Genomic DNA, 27,665 nt, shown 5'->3' on the forward strand with positions numbered 1-27,665 from the left:
AACACAACGGACAGCCGGCTGAAAGGACTCAAAGCAGACCAAGATGTAACGCCAGCACAGTCCTGAACACAAACTTCTAGATGAGAGCTCTGTGTGTGTAATCCATTTAGCGATGGCTGAAGAGCGGAGGGTGGCAGATGGGTCTTACTCAGCCTCACGTCAGTCTGAGGCCATTTTAACATCATACTAACCCTGACTAAGCTCTGGCCTGCTAACCTATTTCACAACTGACTGCTCGCTTATCTTTCTGGGTGTGTGTGGTGATTACAATTGTTCCAAATGATCAAAACACTGTTTACATAGAGCTGGAGCAGTAAGCAACATATTTAACATAGTATGATATAACACCTGATACATTATATAGAACTTTTCTTGCTTCTGCAAAAAACACTACGAGCCGATAAATTGATACAAATACCTGTCTGATACAAAAACGGTTTATGAAACTGAATAATTTGTTAACTATCAACATTTCCAACCATATTCTATATGTCTGCAGTTTTAATACCTGCTGATTCAACAGTCACAAAACAGGTTACATTCTACCGTCCACACTGACAATAAATACTCAATATAGTCATATTTTGAACTCAATACTACTGTGAACTCACCTTCCAATAGGAGACACATTTGAGGCATTTGAGTAAGAAGGAGCTCAAAATCTACACAATATTGTCTGCACACTTTAACACTGAGAAATGGTATATGAGTATGTGAATGACAGTTTATATGAGTATACATATATATTGAAAGACAACAGACTACTAAGAACATCTAATGACTTTTTCATCCAAGCATCATTCATTTTATTGTATTGTATTGTGATTTTCCTATTGTGACATATCAAAATGTCTCAAATGAAAAAGACTAGATGGGATTCTGATTTAACCTTAATTTAGGCAGATAAGAAACAACACATCAACGTACATCAGACAATATTCAGAATCTTCTTTTTTATATGTCACATTGCCAAAAAGAAATAACACATGACACATGTATCGTAGGTCATAACCGTTAAGTGTTGTACTGAAAGTAAAATTAGCAATAGTAATTTTGCAATTCAAAGCTGTTAATAAGCTCCAAGTTTACCTGGACTAAATACAACTCAATCCCTGTATATGGTCTGGAGAAGAAAATCAGATCCCAATGTCACTCAAGCTTGTGGCACACTTTGCACCTTTGTGTCGGTTCAAAGTTTTGTCCACTAGATGGAGTGTGACGTCCTCCTTCTGGATGCAGCAGTGTGGAAACTTGTACACGGTCCAGGGAGGCAACAGGCAGCTTGAAGGTCAGACGTTCATCCCACCGTTTTGTTTTTCATTCTCTTACTGTAATGTCTCGACACCCACATATATACACATAAATAATATAAGTGGTATAATAAAGTTGTATTTTCATACTGACAACTGGTTGTCATGGTAACTCTTCAGCCTGCAGGTGAAAGTCCTGAAGTCCGACTCTCAGCTTTCAAAACTGTCTAATTATAAACCCAGCAGCTGCTGCTGTTTGCCACATGCTTGACTGTGTGTGCGCGTGCGTGTGCGTGTACTGGTGTGTACGTGTGTGTGTGTATGTTTGAAGGCATATGTAGGACTTTCCTTCTGTGTACGTGAACATATGTGAGTTGTATAATCATGTTTTTATGGTGTGTGCATGTTTATGTGCAAAACACATTGGGCCTTTCCATAACTCCTTTTATAGTGTGTTTCGGTTTAAGTGTATTCGGGGACATATTTAGTTACACACTTCTGAAGCAGAGTTTAGGCATAAAGGTTTGATGCCTTGGACACTTTTTAAAAAGCAATAAATCCATCAATCTGGATCAGGTCTGGATTGTTTTTTCCAGTTTCATTTTGATTACAATAAAAAAAAAAAAAACACTGTTTATTAAATTTCATTTCACGCAATCTTCTTGCAACCCTTCAGATTTCACTTTTATTAGAACGGCTCAAAACAGGAAGCCCTTGATCGCTTGTCTAAAACTCTGCAGAGTTCTGTTTCCTCTCTAGCATCTAGTCCTGACCAATGAGAAGCTTCGTTTCTCAACACAGTGATGCAACTGCTACTATATTACGTCCTCTAAACATATGTTTAATATATGCCGTTGTGTGGTTATGTGCTATTCAGAGATCCCCCATATTTTCGAGTCATGAAATACATAATGTCATCTTGCTTTGTAAAAGATAAAACTGATTGGAGTGACTGTGCTTCCGTTTCATATTTGATTTCTTCCTTGTTTGCTCAGGGAATTACATAGTATTTCACACTGGTGCATGAGCAGAGCGCCCGAGGGACTGAATTACAAAATGAGAGCGGGAGGGGGATGCACAGCGTAGTTGTATCAACATGGTAAATGAGTGTTATTTACACTCGCTTGCATTCCCACTCGCTTGCATTCTCACTTCTTCAGGAATGAATGACACAGGACCAAACGAGTTGTCAGTTGTCAGAGGATTAACCTCTTTACTGAGAAGTTTGCAGATAAAACATGGACTATCAGCAAATAGTTTACCAGCGATAATTATTCTCTAATAATAAAGTCATTACTGTTCGTAGTGTCAGCAGTATTTTAAACGTATGGCTGTCGTAGGTCATGGTTATACCATATATTTTAGTTATATCACTTTAGGTCAGCGCTTCTCTTCAGTAGAGGCCATGTTTGTTTTCAACAGACATAAATACAACAGGGACAGGCAAGATGTAACTGAACCAGATTAGCACTGGTGGTTAGGTGATAGGTGGTGGAAATAGCACCAGACATTGCATAATGCCAAAAGCTTACCAAGAAGAATCTACTTCCACAACAACATTTATTCAATCATTTACCTAGTTATGCACATTCATGCCCAGTTTTAGGTGTATTTATTTATGCATATATATCTTATTGTTTCTCCAGCAAACAACTCAAAGTTGGGCAGCAGCATATTTAACTTTTCATGGCTTTTCGGTCATAAACACTGATATTTATTTATAACCAAATGACTAAAATATTATTATAATATTAGTATTCAGGGCTGGAAAAGTGAATGATTGTACACATTATGTTATATTTTAAAATGAAAAACTCACTTCCACTGATGCCTGCAGATGCACAAACACTGACAAGATATGAAGTGAAGGATAAGTTTGGCTTGACTCAAGATCAAGTGAGGTAAGGAGCTGTGGTCATATATTGCATCCATTCTATCGCTGATGCTGTGATTGAGGAGATATCACCCAGAGAGAGGTTTGATATGAGAAAACACGGCAGTAAATGATATCATCACTGTGACTTCAGTCCAACTCTGGCAGGCAGTTTGATAACGATTCATAATTACCACGTTCGTCATCATCAGCAAAGTGTTTGGTTTATATTAAAAAAAAGGACTGAGCACTTCCTTGGCATTTCCTTGTGGTCGTGGTAGTAAGGGTTCAGAGTCTTTGCAGGTCGTCCTATTGCTTACATGAGTGTGGGAGTGAGTCCACGGCCAAGGCCCAAGCTGGCCTCCTTTCCGCTCCTCAAAAAGCACAAGACTACCAGCTGAGGGATGACCTATAGGGTGGCAGCTCACATTTCCAGAGGCCATTGCAGCAACCATGTTTAGGCCGGTGCGCTGCCATTTGTAGGCTCAAAACAGATGGTCACATGGTGCTGGAGCAGACTGTTCCTCCGGAGGATCAGAGAGGAGAAGAAGCCATGAGTGGAACATGAGAGCTTAAGTTCTGGGAAACAATGATGACATGGAGGTGGCAACGATGTCTCAGTTGTATAATTAGTGTGTACACCAGAGGAGTGCTGGAATACAGATGCTTTTTAAGGGTCCCAAGCACTGCACACCACCTGATCTGATGTGGGCCACTGGCCAAATATAAAAAATTTGTCACAATGTCTTCAAACTGTGACTATGGATGTCTGGACTAAGCAAAACAACTATCGTGTTTGGTATCCAGAAAAACATAGTTCTGTTTCAAGTCAATTCATTATCAGAGTTGTGATGATGCAGATCAATTTCATAACATTTCAGAATTAGCTCTATGGTTATATGGAACAAGCCCATAACCAAGGGCAGACAATTAACAATTTAAGTCTATCATATTGTTGTTCATAACCAGCTCATTCCAGGGATGAATTCAAATCCCAATTCAAATTTAAATTTAAATTCAAATTCTCCTGAAAATTCAAATTTGAAATGTGTATACCAAGGGTTTAAAAAGCTCAAATTCAAAATTTTAATCTGTCTCCTGAGGTTTATGTAAATAAAATGTAAATTCAGAAAGGGTGAAAAAGTTTTGACCTTCTACAAACAAAACGTTAAAAACAACCATTATCCATACCGCTTATACCTTGAGGGTCATGCTGACCTGCGGCAAGAGCATGAGTAAACCCTGGAAAGGTCACCAGCATACTGCAGGGCCAAGTACCCAGAGAAAACCAACAGACACGGGGGGAACATGTAAGTATCACACAGAAAGGCCTCAAACCCATTAAAACCATAAACCCCCTTTTTTTTGATATTTCGACAAACTGATCGTCTGTATGATACAGTGCTTTTAGATAAGTAAAACTAATGATTGTATCTATAACTCAATATTTGACCTATGCTTGTATTTTGTGCTCCAGTCAACCCATGGTCTGTCCCTATCACATCTAAAAAGTTGTGAAATGTGCCATTTCACTTCTGTGTCACTCAACAAGGCAAAGCTGAGTCATCTGTCTCTCCATCTTATTTGTTTTTCTTGCTGGAGGTCTTTATCTGTCACTTTCTGTTTGGAACTTGCGAATCACCACTCGTGTCTATATTTATGCTTGTTATCACAATAAAAAAAGGGGTGCCAGGTCACCACAATGAAAATCAGCAGGATGACACGGGAACATGATACAGCAGCCAAACATTTGGCACCGTGAATGCGGCAAACACGCAGCTGCAGCCCTGAAAGCAAAAAAACACACACACACAAAGTAAGTCCAAGCCGGGATATGATCATGACAATCGTAATGCAATGAACTTGTGTTCATTGCATGAATAGTGTTCAAATAGCACAGCAGCTAATTATAACCATGTTTTAAGGCTGTGCACATAGACAAACAGTCACGTTAGCTCCAGCTCAAAGTGATTGATAGTCAGGTGAGGCCCCAGCGTGTTCAGCTTTAAAAAGTCTGCGCCTGTGACTGCCTTGTGACTGTGGAGTCACATAACCTGGTAAACAGTCTGGATGGAGACAACTTCAACATGAATCCTAAACCTAAAAAAAACATGAGTTGGATGGTTTTATTGAAAAAAACAACAACAACAACAACAACAACAACCTGCCTCTGTGTGATTTGGTTGACAAAATGTGTTTTTAATTTTGTGTTTCTGGATGAACACAGTGACTGAGAGCCTGCGGATCTACACTGGGGGGTTGTCTGCAGCGGAACAAAGAACCAGGTACTATTGTCAGTCAAGTAGAAAGTTAATTCCATGACCTGAGGCTCAAAGCGTTTGACTTGTCCAATCTGTCTGCCAGCTCTGAGGACCATCTATTTTTAGTGTTTCAGGGAGGGGAGGAGGGGCAGAGAGAGGGGGAGGCGAGGAAAACAAGAGAAGTTCCAGGCAGACGTTCACGAGAACAACAAATAGATCAAGAGAAAATGGACGAAAACACTGATTTGCATTTGTATGTCAATGTGAACTGTATCCTTGTGTTAGACCTCACAATTATCAGTCTGTATGGAAGGGGTGAGGAGAAAGAAGGAGGAGGAGGCAGAGAGAGCAGCACCTCTTATTTACCCACCGAGTGCCTTCTGGAAGAGAGGGGGGAGGAAGAAGAGTGGATGAAGAGGAGGAAAGGGAGGATGAAGAGGAGGAAGGAGTGGAGGGGTAAGTGAGGGCTGTTTTATCTCCATCTTTCCATCTCTCTCTCTCGCTCTCTCTCTCCCTCTCTCCCTCTCTCTCGCTCTAAGAGCATTAACTGTAGAGTGTTCTGCTGGTGACAGGGCTGTCAGGGTCAGATGGCTGCTCAGCCTGATTAGACCAGCTCACAGCAGATCCTCAGCCACGGCACACTGCACTGCACTGCCACAGCAAGGTATAGAGCTGCGCACTGGAAGATACTGGGCACTGCAGGCGACAGGCGGGGAGGGTTGAGGGTGAGGTTGCTCCCCTGCGTGACAGTTGGGGCAGAGCTACAGGTTGTTGTTGCTTCGCTGGCACCGATTTCAAGCTCCTGTAGTGGCAGACACAGAGGAGAGGAAAAAGCAGCCAGACTTCACTTCATTGTGTGGCACAGAGGAGTCAACATTTAGTCTGTGTTTGGAGATGACATTGAAGAGCTGACTGGTAAGGACACACATTCATTTCATGGTGCTTTTGTTTTCATTGCCCTTCAAACTAATATCATATTTGGCAAAGGTATCCTGATGCTGACACGGAGCCAAAAGTTACAGGTTCGGTAACTTTTGAGAATGACAACTTGAGTGACAGCTACAGTACATCGTGCAGGATTTACATGCATTTCCATTGCAGAGATAGTTATCACACAAGTTCAGTGCAACTCCCAGGGAGCGGGAGGACGAGGCTGCGCTGGCATTTGGTGACTGCTGTTCCCACCAAAAACATTTGATGTGTCACAGAATCAGCTGCCAGTGTAGATACAGCTATAAATACAGCTGCAGGTATTCAGTGTCTACAGGGGTTGACTATAACAGGCAGTCAGCTGGTTGGATGTCAGCACTCAGACTGCTGCAGGACTTTGCTGCTGCTTCTGCAGGACTATGGTGGAATTGTCAGTGGGTTTGTGTGGATTTCCCTGTTCGGCAGCCGAGCTGTCCACTGATGTGAGAGGGGGGGCTGTGCAGCTTCACAGAAACATTTCAAATCCAGGTATTTAGCATATGTTCCTTTTTCCAGTCATGACTGGACTTATGACAGAAACCCCCGCTCTACAGGTGGCAGGATGTCAAGGTGAATGTGCTGTCACAGGATTGAACCTATTCGAGGCTACTACTAACCTGCCTTGTTATTGTCTTTACTGTTAACAAGCTTACTGTGTCTCATTCACCATCACGTTAGAGGTACTATAGGAAAGTTGGGCTGCTTAACACGGCTGTAAGATAATATTGAGATCCATTTTTAACTCACTTTGAGTCCTGAGTCAGCGTGGGACAGGGAAACATACAGGCAGTCACACACACACAACTCGGGAAGCAACTGTCTCTACAAACCAAACTGCGCTCTAACGTAACAGGGACGATCGGATTTACAGTTTTAATTGGAATTACTGCTACTGTCTAGCCGCTCTACGGCTATATGGCATGCTCTTTTGTTTGCGTATGTTATTTTTATATGGAGTCAATCAGCTAAAGTTGAGTAGAGTTTGTATTTCCCTTTGATTCAGGTTTAAATACTTTAATAACTAGTCTTTCTCTTTCAGTTAAGTAATTGCTTTGCCTTGTCTGTGCCCCCAGTTTTTTATCCTGCATGTTTCACATTTTATTTTGTTGTACCACCAAGGTTTAAAAAAAATAAACAACATCTCTATAAATTTCAGTAAAGGAAAAAATAAACGTTTGTTATACATCATTCTGAATTGAGGATACATGCCTAATTATGGATGGTCAACAACCTGGAATTGAATACATTCCTCTGGAGGAGTGAGGGAGTAGGTTGGCATGTGATCATGAAAATGTGTGCGTGTGTGGACCGTCAGAGCAGGGGTGAAGAGGTGGCCACAGATTACCCAGATTACCTCTGGTTGTTTGTCTGAAGGTTTGGGCATGTGAGTGGGCGGAGGGTCACATCTCTGAGCACCTTCCCTCATGTCTCCCTCACTACCTCTGCTCACTGTCCTCAACCTCTAACTGTGAGAACAACTTTACTGTGTATTTTAGATACAAAAATATATTTGACTAAATAGTAAAACAAATAGACCAGTATTACACTTTTTGGGCTTGTCAGTTAAACTAGAGCTGGTATTTTCCTGCAGGATATTATATTAAGCGATTGAGTGGATGTAGTGCCTTGTTTTGATTTGTTAAAAAAAAGGGCTGCTGGGGAAATTACATTATATTTTCATAGCTGGGCCCATTTTTCGTCTCACTACTTTGCATTTAATGAATGGAGCAGATGGGAATTTTCTGCAAACACAATGAATCGATAGAATAAGCAGTTTGGCTTCAGGTTGCATAAACGAGACACAATCCACTGAGTCGAGGGGAAATCTAATGAAACATTAGCTTTTTAGACTTTGTTGCCATTTTTATACTCAGAGAAAATTCGATTTTGTTGATATTGTGCAGGCTAATCTAATAAAATGTTTCCCTATTTTGTAAATCCCATCAAATATTAGATTTTGGAGCTCATGGTGCATCTGTGGTCTTATGCAAACACTTAAGTGCATGTCTGTTCAAGTTGCTATTATTACACATAAGTTCCTGATATGTGGCAGCCTTTTGGCCTGTGAGTCTATTAACACTGCTTGTAAATGATCATGGGACCAAAGAATTTTCAAATGTATTATTGCGCCGGGCAAAGCAGCATGAGTGTGAGGAGAAGGACAGAAGCTGGAGCACAGGAAATCTTTCCAAACAACAAAATATATAAGCAGTAGTGGAGCAAATCTCAGCTAAGCAGTGCTTTCAAACTGAAAGACAACACTCTTAAATAAATATAATATTACTCTCATATTTGAAAGTTGTGCTCCTAGGTAGCCCCTACAGGCATTATGTTTCAGGCCATCTTTACCGACACCTGCAAACATCAGAGAAATCCATACACTTTGAAAAATGAAATCGTTATCTTAGAATAGTGTTTTTTTACATATGTCCATGATGGGTTTTGCTTCGCTAATGGTGTCAGGAGGGGGCTGACCTTCTCTGCTTTGGACCCTCACATGTGAAAGCCTGAAAAAAATATATTCGGGCTTCAATAAAAGCATAACATTTTTAACTATTTTATATGTTCATGTGTGTATTTGTGTTTTAATCTTTACATTAGCCAGTAAGTTAGTTCTGGACCATTGGAACAAATGCTGAATTACTGAAATTGTATTATCATGAGAATATAAGTTCAATGTTTGACCAGTTTATGCCTCTGTGTGTTTGTCCATTCAGAATCGCTGGTTGATGGAGTTTGTGCAGCGGAGTGGTGACTACTGCCACGCCCAACACGTTTAGACCCTATGTGGGTGAAGGTGGACTATGCCGTCCTGGGGCCGTGAACCCCAAAAGACCATTGGACATTGCCCTCTGAACCAGCAAGCTCATGGGGTAACAAGCAGAGTCTCGCTCACCAGAAGATAACTGGAGAGAGAGAGAGAGGAGAGAGAAAGCCACTGAGAAAGACAATCGAGAGAAAGAGAGGAGTACAGGACAATCAGAGAGATAAAAACAAAGAGTGGGACACGGAGAGAACTGACACTGTAACCTGTTGGACTATAGGATACAGTCAACTGATGGTGTAAAAGAGTCAAGACGACAGCACCGTGGAATTGTGATTATAACTTCAAGGGCTATAAACGGGAAGTTCCACCACGGACAGGAAGTCCAAAATCACCTGAGAACTGTTATAATTGGAAAAACAAAGCAGCACACTGCTACAGCTGGAGCTAAAGGTGAGCGGTAACTGGTGACCAGACCAATTATGGTGACGTACCAACACTTTTAAGTCCTGTACTTTTCGGACTTGTTGTGGCGTTCCACACATCATGGCTTGTCAGGATCTGTGGTGTGCTGTCCTACATTTATTTACTTTCATGTGTGGACTGAATATCTCCTAAGAAATTCTTATCAGTGTTAAGATAGTAGGAGTGAAACGCTGTAGTAATGAGAGGCACCTCTGAATTAGGATTATTATTTTATCAACACTAACCGCTATGTAAACCATTCAGTGCAAAATGCAAACTATAAAAGTGTGAATGTTTCTTAAATTGAAGAATAAACAATAAAATGAAGAGTAAAAAAGAATTGAATCACATAAAAAAGATGACAAAAAGTACACATATACATTGTAAACAACGAACAATCAGCTAAATAGATAAGATATAAAGTTGTATCCTAAAATAAACTCCCATCCCTGCTATCCTCATCGAAATGCAACAAGAGCATTGCCGATCAAGGGGCTGCTCCAATGACAGCTCTGTAATGTACATCCAGGATACTTCAAGTGTCATGTTAATCATTTTAAATAGAAACACATCCACATCCACACGCTTACAATGCCCATCCCTAACAGTCAAGGTTTTACAGCTCCGTCCACGTGACTTCCACACAGCTGTGACAGTATGTTGCTCTTTCTAATACACGTGTTGTCCAGACGGATTTGTGCTATGATGCAAAGTCCTGAGGAAGATGACAGTCAAGCACAGGCTGTGCAGACACATAGTCCAGAGCATAGAAGATGGATTACATTTCTCCACCTGCTCCCACTAGGTTGTTTGTTTATGTTGTACAAAAACAAAATGTGAAAATTACAACTTGGCATTTTACTGGTCACTCTCAATCTTTTGGCAAAGCTCAGATAAGCTAGGCTAATTGCCAGACTCTACATATATATTTGGCATAGTAGATAGATTGTATTTATGCAGAGCTTTTTAAGTCTTATCGACCACTCAAAGAGATTTACAGCACAAGCCACATTCACCCTGTCTATATGTAGAGCTTCTTCTGTCACACAATGGCCGTCAGGGGCAACTTGAGATTCAGTTCCCTTTGGCACGCAGAAAGGAGCAACCGGGGATCAGAGCATCGACACCCTGGTATATGGTCAGCCCGATCAAACCCCAGAGCCAAAGTTGTGTTTATGTCTGCCCCAAAATGTTGAACAATGGCTTAAAGACTGTAACAGGTGGCGAACTGTCAAGTTTGTGATATTTGTCCAGTTCTACTAAGAGGGATTAAGATATACATGTTGTGTCACTTTGCAAAAATCAAGACAAATCTGTGAATTTGCATTTGATCAGAGTCATGTAAAAGATGTTTGAGAGAACTTGTGTCATGACACTTTATTGTGATACTAATGAACACATGGGGATTTTGTCATTTATTATGTCATTTGATAGGCTTTAAAATGAGCTCCAAACATAGCTCACATATCTGAAATCATAAGATTGTTCCTGACACTGAGCTTATGATTTACAGCTAAGTGCTAACACATAAAGGTCGGAGGTCCTCCTGGGACGTCAAGATCACACTGGACACCATGAACCGTCCAGCTCCAGTGGAGCTGTGCCACAAGAACATGAGATTCCTCATCACCCACAACCCCACAGACAGCACTCTGAGCTCCTTCGTAGAGGTAAGCAACACGTGTGTGTGACATCAGATCTCTGCAGAGCTCCAGTCAGAGATAATATGCACATATGAAAATCCTCCTCTACCAATGTTTACCCCTCCAGGACCTGAAGCAGTTTGGTGCCACCACTGTGGTTCGCGTCTGTGACATCACTTATGACAAAACGCCGCTTGAGAAAGACGGCATCACTGTGGTGGTGAGGATACAACACACACACACACAAACACACAAACACACAGGGAGTTGTGATTGACTGATTGATCGATTGATTGATCGATTGTTTGTGTCTGCTTTTCTTTCAGGATTGGCCCTTTGATGATGGAGCCCCACCTCCGACTAAACTTGTTGATGATTGGCTGGGTCTGCTAAAGAAGAGGTTTCAGGAGGATCCAGGATGCTGCGTGGCAGTTCACTGTGTGGCTGGACTGGGACGGTACGATTATTCACCAGTAAAACATGTGCACACACCTTTCAGTATGAGGCGAGGATGAACACAAACACACACACACATACGTATAAGCACAGAGGGGATTATCTGATCCTTAAAGTAAAGGCCTTTCAGGTTTAGTAAAAACATGTGACTCCCTTAACCTCTAAACCCCTGTCATCAACTGCTGGTGTGACAAATGTAACCTGATCACTTGATTTCTCTGAGATACAAACTATAATTTCTTTAGACATTAGACCCAACAGATAAATATGTGACTCTGACCCCGTGTGTGTTCTTACATGCATCCAGGGCTCCTGTGCTGGTTGCCCTGGCTCTGATAGAGAGTGGGATGAAGTATGAGGAAGCTGTTCAACTTATCAGGCAGTGAGTACATTTCTATTTCACATCCTGTGTATTTACCCCCATGCAGTTACAACAACAGAAGAGCTGTATTATAGATGGGCGGTTGACTTATAGCAAAAAGGTTCTCAGCTCAAATCCTGGTTTGGACAGGGGCGATTCCAAATTAACTTTGCATGTTTTGCATGTGCATGATTGGAGTTAGGGTAATTGGAGACTTTCTCTGGAGTTTTTCTTTCACACATGAATGACGCAGCAGAAGATTCTCCGCTCAGATGCGTTCACAGAAACTCACCTTCGGAGAATCTCCTGCTGTGTTCTCACATCGGCTCATTCAGACATTTTGTTACGCGGGGGCTTGCTGGAGATAGTTTGAAGCTTCTTACTTGAACATTCACTACATGTCTGAAAGCAGCTTAACAGGTTTAAGGTATAAGTGTTTGAAGTCAGCATGCACAGACGCACTGAAAGCAGCATTTTTAAAGGTGTCACCACTGATTTCTACCTTTTCCACCTTGTTTGTGTTGTTGTATATTTTTAGGAAGCGTCGCGGAGCCATCAACAGCAAACAGCTGACCTACCTGGAGAAATACCGATCCAAGCAGAGACTCCGATTCAAAGACTCTCACACACACAAGAACAAGTGTTGCACCATGTGAACACACACACACACGCACGCATATACACACACATGCACACACACTTACATTCTCAGGAATCCAACCATACGCCTTGCCTCACCCGCATCATTATCCCATTAGTCGGGGTCTATCTGAGAGTTGTTATTGTAATTTAATAAGACTCCATCTTTGTAATTATTGCTTTTCTTTATAAGTTTAGGCTATTGCATTTTCGCTTCATTATACAGTTTAGAGCGATGGGAAGGAAGATGGGAAAGAGATGAGGAATGGAAAATCCCACAAATATTGAGTTTTGTGGCTAATTGTTGAGGCACATTTGCTTTATGAAATAGTGCTGTTAAAAACACAAAGTTGGGGTCATGGATAATGTGATGAAGTTTTTGTATCATATTCAATTTTCAATAAATCAAACCCACGGTGTGTGCACACAGGGACACCTGAAGATTTACTATATAAACCTGATGTATCGGCCTTCAAAACCAATGTACAGATGTTCAATATTTTTAAACTTATCTATAATGGAGGAATGTAATTAAATGCAGTGTTTGTGCTTCTTTGAGATTAATGTTTTGCTATGAGAAACCTTTTGAAGTATTTTTGCTAGACGAAAAACTTAAAATCAGTGAAACCCAAGAATAACATCACCCCAGCAGCTCTGTGTTTTTTCAGTATTCGCTTCTAACATTTTTCCTGTTGGTGTCTGTTATCAGTGTAACTGCAGATATAAGGGCTAGTTCTCAGCCATTCGTACACAGCTTCTATAACGCGGATGGCTTGTAGTCGCTGTTTTATTATTGCATCATACACTGTGCTTGAGTAATGTGTTTACATATGTATGTGTGCATTATGTGTTATGCTCTGTTAAATGACAACAAAAAGAAGGAAACGGACTAGTTAGCAGCAGCTGTGATTTCACGTGAGGTTATACATGTTACATATGTGTTATATAAATAGGAAATGTTAATAAATCGACTGTAATCTCACATGACATGAATTCAAGAGCAATGTAAACTAGATGTAAATAATATTAAAAGAGGAGCCACAAATTGTCACTTTCTTCAATGTGAATCTCTCCCTTCATTCAGTGACTATGAACAAATGTGCAAAGACCGTTAAATCATTTCTTGTTATTACAAATATTTTTTTATATTAAGGTGTGGTCACGGAGGATTGCTGTCACCCCAGCAGTTGATGACGCTTAGAAGTCAAGCTCTCAGTTTTAATCCGAGGGCATGTTTGACCTGACATGAAGATATGAGACATTGCTCTAATTCTATTAAACATGTTGCAGTGCATTGTGAAGTCTTCTAGACCAGGTCAAAGTTTTTTTCACACATTTTTTTTCTTGTGAGGTGGAATTTACTTATTCATTTGTTTTGTTCCTGAATGATTCATATCAACAACTGTTCCTGACACTTGTTTCATTTTTCATTCAGTATTGATTTGAGTTTTGTTTTTTTCTGATAATAGAGCATGCACTTAGCAGGTTGCTTAAGACAGTCACCTCTCCTTCTGAGTTATGAAAACTCCAAATCTCCATCAATTTGTGAAAAAGAAATGAGTGCAGGGTACGTGAAGAAAAAGACGCAGTAGTAAGGAATGAGGGTAAAGACATTTTTTACCTGGCTACAGTTTGTTGTTCCTCCTTATATAATGAACGTGTGTGTGTGTGTGTGTGTGTGTGTGTGTGTGTGTGTGTGTGCGTGTGTGTGTGTGCTTGGTTGACTTTAGCTGTTGTTGCTCATTGGGACTGGCCTGAGCTGACACTTTTTTAATATAAAAATAAAATGCTGTAAATGTTTGTATGTCTGTAAATTCTTGCATTGTTTATTAAAGGTTTTGTCATTGTGTCTACATGACAATAGATGTTCATCAGTTCCCTTTTGAAATATTTGTATGGGTTCCTATATTGTGGCCTTGTTACTTTAAAAATAAAAACAGCGGTAAAAGAAGATATTAATATATATTGTAATACAAACATTTTAAAACTTTTGTATTACATTTTTAGCTGCATAATAAAAAAAACACTATTATTATTTATACTACTAATGGATTATAAATGCACATTAAGCCATGTCTACCAGCTTGACGATAAAGCCTTAAGTGAGGCATTATAACTAAAAGCTTTTATCACAGTGCAGTGAATGGGTCTCGGTATTTGATTTATATTCGGACATGACAACATAAAGAATACTTACTTCAGTTATTTATTTATTCCAAAGTTCAGATTAATTTGTACTATAACATTGGATGGTCTAGTGGCAGAAACTTGGACTATGGGCAGAAAAAGGTCTCTGGTTCGTCTCTGGTTCGACTCCACGGAGAAACAACAAAAAGATGAACCTGGATTGATCTGTCCAAAAATCCAAGAGGATTCTCCCTACTCTGTCTAGTGCCCCTGAGCAAGGCACCTTACTCCCCCAACATCTGCTCCCTGTGCGCCGTACATGGCTGCTCACTGCTCTGTGTGTCCGGCCCCAGATGGGTCAAAGCAGAGGTTAAATTTCTCTACATTGCATGAGTGTGCCTGTGCATGTCTGTGCATGTGTTTGGGACAAATAAATGTATCTTAATCTTAATTATTGACTCCCACTAATTGCCCTAAAACTTAACAACAACCGTTTTGACACAGATAACAGTTGGATAATAATGCGTAGAAGTAGAAATAATCGAAGGAATAAAATTGAATCTATTTGAGGAAAAAAACTAAATTCTTGAGGATGCTGGCTTTGGCTTTCCCCACCGAACTGCAATTCAATCTTCCAGCCACAGAGATCGCTGTGTGCTACATTACCCCCATATCCTGTTCGCTGCAGTCTACGCTTCCGCTGGTGGGAATTACTCGTGTCGCAGATTCGACAGAAATTTTGTACACACGTAATGCAAAATTCGCTCTAAATCTAAAGTGGAGACTATATTTAGTCGCATGATGGCGCGTGCCCATTGATAAATTAGTTTTATTTTAGTGCTCACGCGCTGGAGAAATGGATGCACAGGGAGCAGGTAAGAATTTTTGCTCCAACTCGAATATGTCGGATCTGCATTTTCGCTCGGGCCGAATCAAAAATAACCAAACGCTTCTACATTCGAAACCATTCATTGTAAGGAATCCTGTTTTTTCTGTGGACTCCGTTGATACGATTTTCACATTTGAATCCACGTGTTGTGAACAGTTTGGTCTCAGCCTGAACAGTTGACTTTTTAAGACATCATCAGACTGAGTGGACACAGAATCATCAGCATCATCATCATGTAGAGAAAAATGCAACTTAATGAAATATATGAACAGTCACTTAAAGAACAAGCTCATCGTTTCATGGCATCGTTCTTTCCACTTCAAAGCGAATCTTTTATCAAGATAACTCAATGTATTGAGGTGCTACACATGTTACTTTATGAAAAGTTTGAAGAAGATTTCAAACTGCAGCAATAAGTTGATTCATTAAATTTCAAATTTTGAGTTTAAATGTGAAGCCCCTCAAACATGACATTTTCATTATATACTACTTTTTTTTAACTGTATATTTATAAGTCTGCTCCCTGTTTGGAGGAAGATAAATAATGTTAATATCTTTAAATTTTTCTCACGCTCTTATTCTAGAATGACATGTTTTATTCACACCTGTCCTCTCCCTGTCTTTCCAGCTGGTTCTGTATTCATGTGTCGGCTGTGCAACCTCTTCTCTCCAAGTCGCCCTCTGCTCCTGGTCCATTGCTCCCAGGAGCATCCCCAGCAGGAGCCTCCTGGTGATGTCATCATTGCGCTGCAGCCCCTTGCATCAGAGCCTGTGGAGACTTATAGTCCACAGGAGACAACGACAGGTCAGATTGGTGCAGGCACTGCCAGGACTGCTTCATTCTGTGTCATAATCGTTTTGACTACATCCACTGAACTCATGTTGAATTTAACTTGATAATCAGTGCGAGAGCATTAATATAGGAATCAATTTCACAACTGGACTATCAAGTTGATTGTACAAAGTTATTTAGAAGATAATTAAAATGAAAGCTATAACAACTTGTGAATGTATTGGTATGATGTATTGCTGATCTTCTTTCCATTGTCTTTTGGGGAGGACAGTGGAGTTCTATTCAAAGGCAGAAGCTACAGACGAGCTTTAGCTCCTTGGAAAACAATAGTTTGTGGCATAATCTCATTGTTGATTTTTGGTCTCATACATTGCAAACCCCTCTGTTCTCTTGTCTCTTTGGTCCACAGAGGGCCCAGCGAAGCGAAAGCGAGGACGACCAAAAGGCTCCACGAAGAAGTCCAAGACCGACTCCACCCATTTGCTAGCGGATAATTCTCATGGACAGGAAGAGGAGAATAAAAAGCAGGGAGGCCCACAAAATGGCTCAATAGAAGGTAGATCTGTTGTCAATTTTAAGGATACTGTGATTATTTATTTTTCACATAGGACTACTATCATCTTGAAGAAGCTAATTAATGGAATTCACACTGAGTGAACCTGACAGCCTTTACTAATACAGCAGCTCAGTCTGTTCAGTTGCATGGAAAACCAGAGTCATCATTCGACAGCATCCTGACTGGGACAAAATGTTTCCAACAAAGTGACAAATTTTAACAAGCCACAGATATTTCTATAGATGAGTGCAATCATTTTGCTGTTCTACACTTTCCGGATTTCTACTCTGTTTTTCCAACTGTGCTCCTAACAAATCACAATAAATAAATACATTGGACGTATTCAAGCTTTATTCAACTAATATTATTTGAATCCTGACAGTGTTAATGCATTTACTTTCTTACTCTATCATGAAAACCCAGAACAACATGAGGAGGCTGTATGACGATGGTTAGAAATAAAAACAAAACCCTCCGAAGTCTGTTATTAAAAAAATATTCTCACAATAAATATTTAGCATTATTATTAATGAACATTTCAGTCAAATGGACCTCATCCGACATGAACTAGTTCTCCTCTCTTCCTCCTGCTTTGGCAGCAGAAGAATACATTATATTTACCCTCTTTTTTATCCGCATCACTTCATAGTTTGATCATGACACAAAAAAGCTTAAATCTATTTGGATAAAATTCCTGTGATTATTTACAGTTTATCCTTTGATTCTTGTAAATATGCCAGACAAACGGTTTCCTTCACTCTAGATTCTGATTCTTTTTTTTTCATGTTCTTCTTCTAGGTGAAAGCCACACTAGGATTTTGGAACTTAATTGTAAAAAATGCCATCGCAGCTTCAGCAACAGACGACAGATCCTCAAACACATATGTCTGAGGGGAGATGAGGGGGACAACGAAGAGGAGACTGGTGAGGAGTGACATGGCAAAGACAGACATTTGAAATAAGTAACAAGAACAGATATGTGAACATGTGCTGCATATCTTGACAAATGGCAATAAGTTGGGTGACTTTCTGGAAGCATTTTAGAAAATATACTTACGCATCATCAAATATATGTTAACTACAAATGTTGGGGATACAGTACAGAAAAATACATTTACATACATTCACTGCTCTTCGTAATTCAGATAGTTTGGACTGATTAAAAAAACAATAATTTTCAGGGGGAGACTTTGTCGAAGAAGATGTTGAGGATTCTGGATCTTTGGACCCTGAGGAAGCTGCTCCAATCAAGAAGAAGCAAAACACAGAGAAGGCAGAAAAAAGTAAGTTCACGCTCTGGACATAGAAAGTATGTTAGTAATAGTTTCTTACTTACAAACTTTCTTACTTTCATACTTTTGTTTTAAAGTCTGAAAGCAGAACTGATGGCTGTGATATTTATCGATATTTACCCGACCTCTATTAGCTAGACTGGGTTAGAAGTGTGCCATTGGCTGAAAGATGCCTGCAGTCATTTGATCTGCATACATACTCAGTGCTACTGTCTCGAATCAGTTCAGGTTTATTTTTACAGTCCAAACAGGCTGAGCATTGTTTTGGTGTCTCTTTTGCAGCCATTGGCAGATTCAGATCCCAGAGAAGTGGCCGAAGCCAAATATCCAAAGAAGGAGACGCAGCAACAGAAAACAAGAAATCAGTCATCAGCGTTGTTCTGAAAGAAGATCAGACTCTTCCAGGTCAGAGTTTTCCTTTTGTAAATGATTGGAAATAAATGTCTTGATTATTGAAGGCATTGAAGTTGTATGTGTAATATTACCTTAATCTCAACAGGTGTTTTTAAAATGGTTCCAGTAGAGAACAGTTCAGGGGATACAGAGTCTGCTCAGGTAAGAAATATATACAGAAATATCAAAGAGAAAACTCAGAGGAGTTGCAGAAAAATAAATTTTTGAACTGAAAAAAAAGCTTTAGATGTATTTTTCCCAATTTTGATATTAACAATTTGTCGTACATCATGGATGTGAAGGAGGTTTTGTCCATGGTGCTCACGAAATTGAATATAAATAAATAAAAGGTCTTTATTTTAGTGTTTCATATGGAAATGTCCCTCTGAACACCTTTCATTGGAAGAACTTTTTACTGTCAAAATAGTCGTTATGAAAGCTCTTGACTAAGGTGTATTGCTCCTACTGGTCACTGTGTTTTATTACACAAGGATGTTGGGGCCCAAAAGTAAAATACAAGCTATTATTCCTCCAAATTTTTGCATTTGAGCTGACTTAAAAATAAGGACATTCTGTGATTGCATTTGTTATTATCTAATCCTTAGTTACTTTAGTTTTTAGTTTAGTAGTCACCATTATGAGACCGGTTTATTTACTGAATCTTTCAGGTCACCGAGCCGTCTGCAGTCGTCCAGAGTCAGTCACAAGACCTTTCAAGCGAAGCCACCATCTCGGACAATAACTCTGAAAAGGACCAAGAGCCGAGGTACTGTTATATAATGGATAATCTTTATCTACCATGAAATAATATCTAACAATCAGTGATACAATCTATCATAACACTGCAACATTCCTGAGAGATGACCTATCAATCACACGCACAAATAATGTTATATTGCCCTGTTTCAACATCGACTTCTAATCGTTTGATCATCAATGTTCAATCTACAGTCAGTAATCGGATCCTTTTGTTTTCTAGCTCCAACCCAACCTTCACAACAACAACAACAACAGAAGCAGCAGCCAGCAGAGGCTTCCAGGAATATTCTATCAAGCAAAATAATACCAAGTACTGTCTGATTATTTTTTACAGTAATTTCACTTTATTGTAGTTACATTTTCATTTGCAAGCTTAATAATGTTTGTTGTAAATATAACAGCATCTTATTTCATAAGTAGAGTTAAAAGTGGTTTTGTTTGTTTGCTTGTTGTTCACTATGCAGACATAGCAAGAGTAGCATCTGTCAATGGGAAAATATAATATTGTCGCTCTCTTGTCTCCCAGTTTACCTCAGAGCCAGCTGAAGATCTTCACCTGTGAGTTCTGTAAAAAGATCTTTAAGTTCAGACACTCGCTGGTCGCTCACCTCAGGACGCACACGCAGGAGAAACCCTTCCTGTGTCCACACTGTGACTACGCATCCGCCATCAAAGGTGAATCCAGGCTCGCTTACACACACACGCACAAAGAGAAATCCGAGCAAGTAGAATAAATATTTGTAAATCTGTAAAAAAAAACTGCTCACTCACCCATGTTCTTTATTTTTTCCTCAAAGCCAACCTGAACGTTCACCTGAGGAAGCACACAGGACAGAAGTTCAGCTGTCAGCACTGTTCTTTCACCTGCCTCAGCCCAGGACACCTCAAGGTTAGTTTTATTACTGTAAAGCTGTTATTACGACCTCCGCCAAGGAGGTTATGTTTTCCTCTGCGTTTGTTTGTCTGTTTATTAACTACTGGATGGATTGCCACAAAAGTTGGTGGAAGGGTGTGGTATGGGTCTGGGGTTAGGCTCACCCTAACCCTAATCCATAAAAATGCGGAATTGAAGTGGGTTGAATATTAGACCAGCCCTAAAAACATGGTTGTACTCTTTGATTCTTGTTCTGTGAGAAGCAGTTTTCTCTGTTGTTGATTCTGTTTTTCTATAGTTGTTTTGGTCGCCGCTGTAATTCTGCGTTTCTGGTCATGCAGGTCCACGTAGAGCGAGTCCACATGAAGGTGAAGCAGCACTGCAGCTTCTGTGCGAAAAAATACTCGGATGTCAAGAACTTGCTGAAACACATGGAGAAGCATCACAACCTCAAAGACCCTAAGGTCCACCAGAGCTACCAGGAACTGAGGTACAACCTGCAGCGAATTAAAATTGAATTCATCCGTATTTACTTTTTGACCAACTCACCCACCTGCCTTTCTAATTCACTCGTCTGTTGTAGTTTAAAGACTCGTCAGGGCCTAAGACAGCTCCTGTACCACTGTCCCACCTGTAAACGACGCTTCAAGAACCAGCTGGAGCGGGAGCGTCACCTGTTGGTCCACGGGCCTCTGCGTCCCTTCGCCTGCCTGCTCTGTGACCATGCGGCAACCAAGCTGGACGCCCTCGCCGCTCATGTCAAGAAGCACCTCTTCCTGTACATGTGCTCCGTGTGTGACGGGAAGTTTGTCAGCTGCCAGAGACTAAAGAGTCACCTGAAAGAGTCTCACGCCGACCTGGACCAGGAGCAGGCCTTCAGCGACTGTATCGATAACAGCTACTTTCTGAAACAGCCCGGAGGAGACGCGAGGGGGGACGAGGAGAGGGTGGACACGGAAGGAGGCGGACAGGAGGAGCCCAGGACAGAGCAGGAAGGGGAAGATGAGAGGATGAGAGAGGAAGGTGGAAGTAATGGTGTCGGAGGGGAACAGGAAGAGCCCAGGAGAGAGCAGGAAGGTGAAGATGAGAGGATGAGAGAGGAGGGTGGAAGTAATGTTGTCGGAGGGGAACAGGAAGAGCCCAGGACAGAGCAGGAAGGTGAAGATAAGAGGATGAGTGAGGAGGGTGGAAGTAATGGTGTCGGAGGGGAGGAGATGCCTGGTGGTGAAGCAGAGAGGCTGGAAACTGTCGCAGGGGAAGAGAGGGAGAATGAGGGGGAAGAAGCTAGAGCTCAGGGTGAAAGTTTGGAAGATGAGCAGGTCAAAGAAGAAGAAACACAAGACTTGATTTCTATAGAAACTTCAACTCCCACTGACACACAGGACAAAACCACAGCTGGGGAAGCAGCACAGGCCAACTCGGAAGACCCATGCACCCCTGCAGCCGAGAATATTGACAGTAACGAACACAACACAAAAACTTGTCCATCACCGGAGAACAATCACAGCCCTCACACGGAGGAGAGGACTCAAGAAAACACACATGCAGCCAAAAACACAGACGCACCTTCTGCATCGGGAAACTCAGACTTACCTGATTTAGGAGTAAACACACCTTCTTCACCGGTACCTCCAGGGACAGAGGATCAAACCCCACATTCAGAGAAGGTAAATCTTTATTTTTTTTAGGTTTGTGTCTGGGTTTTTTGTTTATCTTGCTTATTTCTCTTTTTGGCCAGCAAAAAACAGGGGATTATATATATTTTTTTGCTTGGATTGACTGAACGATAATCAATTATCAAACAAAGGTGATGGCAGGCAGTTATTGTGTTGAAAAAACGATGCCTCAGTAATTATGTTTACTAATGTCTTCAAGAAATAGGAAAATAACAACAACACACCAATATGACAAAATAATCTGAAAGTTCTTATGGTTCTTCTTGTTTCAGTTATTGTTTGTATTGTTTGACAATATGGGGAAACTCTTACTATCTTTGTTTCAATGTTTTGTTATTTCCACTTGATTAATTTTAAGGGTTTTGTTTATCTCTGCTTTGAAGAGTGCATTCCAGCAGGTGTTTTCATCTCTTCAGAAGACTCCCCTCAACATGGAGACTTTCCAGCAGCTCAGGAGACTTTACGGAGACTTAGAATGCCAGTACTGTGGTGAGATGATGAAGTCCCCCTATGTCAGCTGGTTTTGTTCTGTTATTTTTTGTTTGTTTTTTCTACATTTTATTCTTTTATTACTAATACTTTAATCCTTTCCCCCTATTTGTCTGCTACACAGGTAAACTGTTCTGGTACAAAGTCCAATATAACATCCATGTGCGCACCCACACCAAGGAGCACCTGCATTACTGTACAAAGTGTAGCTACTCATCCATCACTAAAAGCTCCTTAAAGCGGCACCAGATCCAGAAGCACAGCGGGTTGCTGCTGCCTTGTTCTAATCCCGGCTGTAAATACACCACACCCGACAAATACAAGCTACAAGCCCATCTGAGGACGCACCAGGAACAGGTAACCAGCCTGAGGAAATCCTCACGATTCGGAGAAGTGAGGAGTTTCTGATAACCTGCACACCCCTGACACACTGAGGAGTTCAAGAGCTGTTACAGTATATTTAGTTTGACCTCTTCACCTTTTGTGCCATGGTTAGAGCACACGGCGTAACCTCAGCTACCTCCGAGAACCAACAGTCCTGTTACCTTTTTACCACAACCTGGAAGAATTATCAATCTCTGATTCCATGTTATTTTATGTAATCAAAGAACATTTTTTGCAATAAGAAAAATTTGATCTGAGTCGATTTCGGGGTTTCGTGAGGGCTGTAATAACGACATGATGATGTCTTTGTCTTGCTGTGGATTTTTCAGGGGAAGACTGTGTCCTGTCCCGTCTGCCAGCAAAGCTTCACAAAGAACAAGCTAAAAAACCACATGAAAACATCCCACCCCGGTAAAGAACACACAAATACACCCAGATATTTGTTTTCTCCATTTTAGATTAGCATCTCTAATTTAGCTTTGTTTCATTATCAAGTGATAATGAATATAAGTGATCAGTAATAAGTGATCAACGCAACTGTTTGTTATGGAGTATGCTCTTTTGGCACTGTTGAATGTTTTTTATAACCTGGAATACCATTATTCATGAGAAATAATTCAAATTTGTTTTTAATGAAACTTTATCTAGAAGGCATGAATACTTTGTCACATAGTCATTTGTGTGTTGGACAGATGGGCGGCCTGTGCGGGGTAAAGGATTGATTTCGCAGCGTGCGAAGAAGTGCCCGTACTGTGACTCCTACTTCCTGAGGAAGAGCAGAGAGTTTAAGCAGCACATCTGGGCCCATGAAGGTGAGACATCCCTCTGCCTTTAACACGCACACGCACTCATAATGTTGCGTGTTTTGTTGCGAGGAAATTAAATGTTAGTCCTCCTTCCCTCAGTCTCTGCTTAAACACTTGCACACCTCGATAAAATGTCAACTTTGAAGTTACATCTGTCACGAGGCTGTGGTACCTTTCTTGTCAGGTTGAAAAGCCCCAAACTCACTCTTTTTAGCATTTGCTGTTCTCCGATATTCTTATCGAGCTGTGTTTTCTGGGCTCCTTTTTAAGTGTGTATTTGCACGTGTGTCCATCTGTGCAGGTCTGAAGCCGTTCCTCTGCAGCTTGTGTGAGTACACAGGTCGCAGCAAGAGTAACCTCAAGTCTCATATGAATCGACACAACACTGAGAGACCTCATCTGTGTGATCTGTGCGGTAAAAAGTTCAAATCGAAAGTCACCCTGAAATGCCACAGACAGAGCCACACAAAAGAAGGTATGCCATCTCTCCTGTGTCCCTGGTGATGATGTTTTTTTCTATTTTCACTGTTTATTTATATTTCTACTTGCCATTATCTTTTTGATAATTAATCGATTTTGTGTTTTATAATAATTATGCACTGTACGTCACAAGTGTTCTGTTGGATGAGCAGAGATTGAGGATGCGCAAAGTGAGGATAAAAATTAAGAGCTGTACTCTTGGTTTGTTCAGGGAAGCGGTTTCAATGTTCGGAGTGTGACTTTGCCGCGGTCTCTAAACCTTCCCTGCTCAGACATAAGGAGCAACACTCTCAATTTAAGGTTGGAATACCCCCCCCACACACACACACAAACACAGTATGTAGAAATAGAAACCATTATACTAAACTGTATCTCTAATAATGCATGGTAATATATTAGTAGAAATATATTAAGTTCAAACACTTTTCATTTTGTTTTGGAAATGTAAAATTGATTTACATAAAGTATGTAATAATTTTAATATAATTAAAAATGCTATGAATATTTATATAACGTCTTTGTAATATACAGATGTGTGTATTTCACTTTTTACATTTCATCTTTCAACAGCTGATTCTCATTTAGTAGATTATCAGTGCAATCAGTAGATTTAGTAGCAACCATTCGCAACCCATTTCCTCAAGCAAATGTAAACAATTCAAGTGGGTCATAAACAATCACTGTTGATGAGATGTACTCCCAAAGCGAGAGCTGTGTTCGGGTCCTCGGCAGCCAGTCAGTTTCGTTCTCAGTGGGTGCTGGTCTCCGCCAGGGCTGCGCCTTGTCACCAATCCTGTTTGTGATATACATGGACAGGATATCGAGGCGTAGTCGTGGTGGGGAGGGGTTGCAGTTCGGTGGTCTGAGGATCTCGTCACTGCTTTTTGCGGATGATGTGGTCCTCATTGGATCATCGGCTTGTGACCTTCAGCACTCACTGGATCGGCTGGTGGCCGAGTGTGAAGCGGCTGGGATGAGGATCAGCACCGCTAAATCTGAGGCCATGACTCTTAGCAGGAAACCGATGGATTGCTTACTCCGGGTAGGAAATGAGTCCTTAGCCCAAGTGAAGGAGTTCAAGTACCTCGGGGTCTTGTTCGCGAGTGAGGGTACTATGGAGCGTGAGATTGGCCGGAGAATCGGAGCAGCGGGGGCTGTATTGCGTTCGCTTTACCGCACCGTTGTAACGAAAAGAGAGCTGAGCCGCAAGGCAAAGCTCTCGATCTACCGGTCGATCTTCGTTCCTATCCTCACCTATGGTCATGAGGGCTGGGTGATGACCGAAAGGACGAGATCGCGGGTACAAGCGGCCGAGATGAGTTTTCTCAGAAGGGTGGCTGGCGTCTCCCTTAGGGATAGGGTGAGAAGCTCAGTCATCCGTGAGGGACTCGGATTAGAGCCGCTGCTCCTTTACTTAGAAAGGAGTCAGCTGAGGTGGTTCGGGCATCTGGTAAGGATGCCCACTGGGCGCCTCCCTTGGGAGGTGTTTCAGGCACGTCCAGTGGGGAGGAGACCTCGGGGAAGACCCAGGACTAGGTGGAGAGATTATATCTCAACACTGGCCTGGGAACGCCTCGGGATCCCCCCGTCAGAGTTGGTCAATGTGGCCCGGGAAAGGGAAGTCTGGGGCCCCCTGCTTGAGCTGCTCCCCCCGCGACCCGACCCCGGATAAGCGGATGACGATGAGATGAGATGAGATGTTCAGAAAAATCAACAGACACTAAACAATTCAGGCTCGTCCTCCTCATAGTTCCTGTTTTTACTTGTGTGTTCTTGTCTTTGTAGCCATTCCGTTGTGCCCACTGCCGCTACTCCTGCAACCTCACTGGTCCTCTGAAGCGACACTACAGCTTGAAACACCCAGAACAGAAATATGAGAATGCCGGAACCGGGCTGCCCACCGCTGATGCTCTGAAACAGCAAGGTCTCACCTCTTTTCCTTCCTGTTTTTAACGATCTACTCCTCCTCAGTGTTTGAACTGTACAGAAACCTTGTTTCCCTGGTTTTAAAAGGCGCTTTATAAATATAGTTCACTTACTTACGACCATAAGTTTAAATACTGTTTAAAGTGCAGTTGATGTTATGGTTGGGGCTGTCCCAGGAGTCTGAATATATTTGATGCAAGGTGAAAAGAGCTTCTCATTGTTTGTGTTGGTCTGTGTTTAGGTGGAAAGAAGTGTCCGGATTGTGACTTTGTTTACGGCACCAAGTGGGAGCTGAATCGCCACATGAAGAACAAACACATCCAGAGAGTGGAAACCTGGGAGGTAAACATGTACACAAAGATAAACTTTACACTGAGAAAAAGAGGCATTGCATTAATTTACTGGTCACTGAATGTCTGAGTTAGACATTTTGAAACTGCTGCCAACATATGTGAAGAAAGAGATGCTCACTAGCTACTCCATCATATCACAAAGTATATATAACAGATGTTTTTATTTGTCAAAGCCTGAGTTTTCAGGATAATACAATATCTGCCATATGTACAAATATCCAGACTGGTGAGACAATCGAGGCCCACTATGTGACTGAAGAGATGCTGACAGAAGAACCTGTAGCAGTGCTGCACGATAACGGTAACAACAGCAACAGTGACAGACATGTGGTAGATAAGTTACTCAGCCTCTGCACAGACCAGAAACCTTTTAAAAAAAAAAAAATTATCTGCCCATGCAATTGGGGAAGTGCTGTTCGTTGCTATTTCTATTTATTTATATTATGAATGTGCTTGAGGATGTGCCTTGTGTGACAAACTGACTTTTTTGTTCAGTTGATATCCAGGAGATCACTGAGTTCAGTTCAGAGACTCATGACGCTGTCACCTCCATGGTCGCCATGGCTCCAGGCACTGTTACCGTCGTACAGCAGGTAAACGTCATCACACCACTCACTCAGAATAGTGCGACTGGTTTCAGCAAAACGTTGACGCTGAGTTGTGGCCAAAGTTTCAGGGGGGCGACGAACAGGAAATTGAGAACTGCGGCGAGCAGCTGATGGTGGTGAACGAAGACGGGGACTTAACCGGTGACCAGGTGATGGTGGTGGAGGATGAACACGGCCTGGAGGCTCTGACCGTCCTCACTCAGGGAGAAAACACCCACCACTATATCGTCTATGTTCAGGAACACACTGTAGAAATCAACTAGCAATGCTAGAATTTCAACATAAGATTATTGACCTATCCACACTGAGTGGCTCACTGATTATAGATCAGTTAGCAAATGTAAATAACCTCAAATGTACAAAATGAACAATAAAATCATGATTTAGTAAATGTATGTTCGTCGTCATTAAGAATTTTCATTTTCATCATTCTTAAACAGTTAAACCAATGCTCTGTTTTGTGATTAAGTGACATATTATTTACTTTCTACAGTATTTTATAAAGTATATTTAAACAATAACACATTTTTAGAGAATCTAAACTTTGCATTATGATCTCAGTGTAGCTCAGAAATAGTA

General features: G+C 41.2%; 2 protein-coding genes across 4 annotated transcripts; both read left to right on the top strand.

Annotated features, from left to right (window-relative positions):
* The first annotated feature begins 5,558 nt into the window (after positions 1-5,558).
* On the top strand, positions 5,559-14,510 carry LOC128449540 (protein tyrosine phosphatase type IVA 3). Of its 2 annotated transcripts, none has more exons than XM_053432769.1 (7): positions 5,559-5,840; positions 9,071-9,570; positions 11,096-11,252; positions 11,353-11,445; positions 11,552-11,682; positions 11,989-12,063; positions 12,581-14,510. In XM_053432769.1, the coding sequence occupies exons 3-7, from the start codon at positions 11,157-11,159 to the stop codon at positions 12,696-12,698; spliced, it is 513 nt and encodes a 170-aa protein (XP_053288744.1). In that variant the 5' UTR covers positions 5,559-5,840; positions 9,071-9,570; positions 11,096-11,156; the 3' UTR covers positions 12,699-14,510. The 2 variants fall into 2 exon arrangements, with proteins under 2 accessions (XP_053288744.1, XP_053288743.1); XM_053432768.1 differs by lacking the exon at positions 5,559-5,840 and adding an exon at positions 6,039-6,299.
* A 991-nt stretch (positions 14,511-15,501) lies between these two features.
* LOC128449944 (zinc finger protein ZFAT) lies at positions 15,502-27,477 on the top strand. 2 transcript variants are annotated; one of them, XM_053433312.1, is made up of 24 exons: positions 15,502-15,683; positions 16,326-16,502; positions 16,900-17,046; positions 17,845-17,970; positions 18,228-18,329; positions 18,621-18,743; positions 18,838-18,893; positions 19,400-19,497; positions 19,711-19,800; positions 20,017-20,165; positions 20,288-20,379; positions 20,706-20,854; positions 20,948-22,031; positions 22,424-22,529; positions 22,654-22,886; positions 23,243-23,324; positions 23,606-23,725; positions 24,021-24,194; positions 24,411-24,499; positions 25,985-26,123; positions 26,367-26,467; positions 26,701-26,779; positions 26,974-27,071; positions 27,149-27,477. In XM_053433312.1, the coding sequence occupies exons 1-24, from the start codon at positions 15,665-15,667 to the stop codon at positions 27,347-27,349; spliced, it is 3,834 nt and encodes a 1,277-aa protein (XP_053289287.1). In that variant the 5' UTR covers positions 15,502-15,664; the 3' UTR covers positions 27,350-27,477. The 2 variants fall into 2 exon arrangements, with proteins under 2 accessions (XP_053289287.1, XP_053289288.1); XM_053433313.1 differs by having other exon boundaries at positions 27,155-27,477.
* Positions 27,478-27,665: the final 188 nt, after the last annotated feature.

Source organism: Pleuronectes platessa, chromosome 10, assembly GCF_947347685.1.
Source record: "Pleuronectes platessa chromosome 10, fPlePla1.1, whole genome shotgun sequence".
NCBI lineage: Eukaryota > Metazoa > Chordata > Actinopteri > Pleuronectiformes > Pleuronectidae > Pleuronectes > Pleuronectes platessa.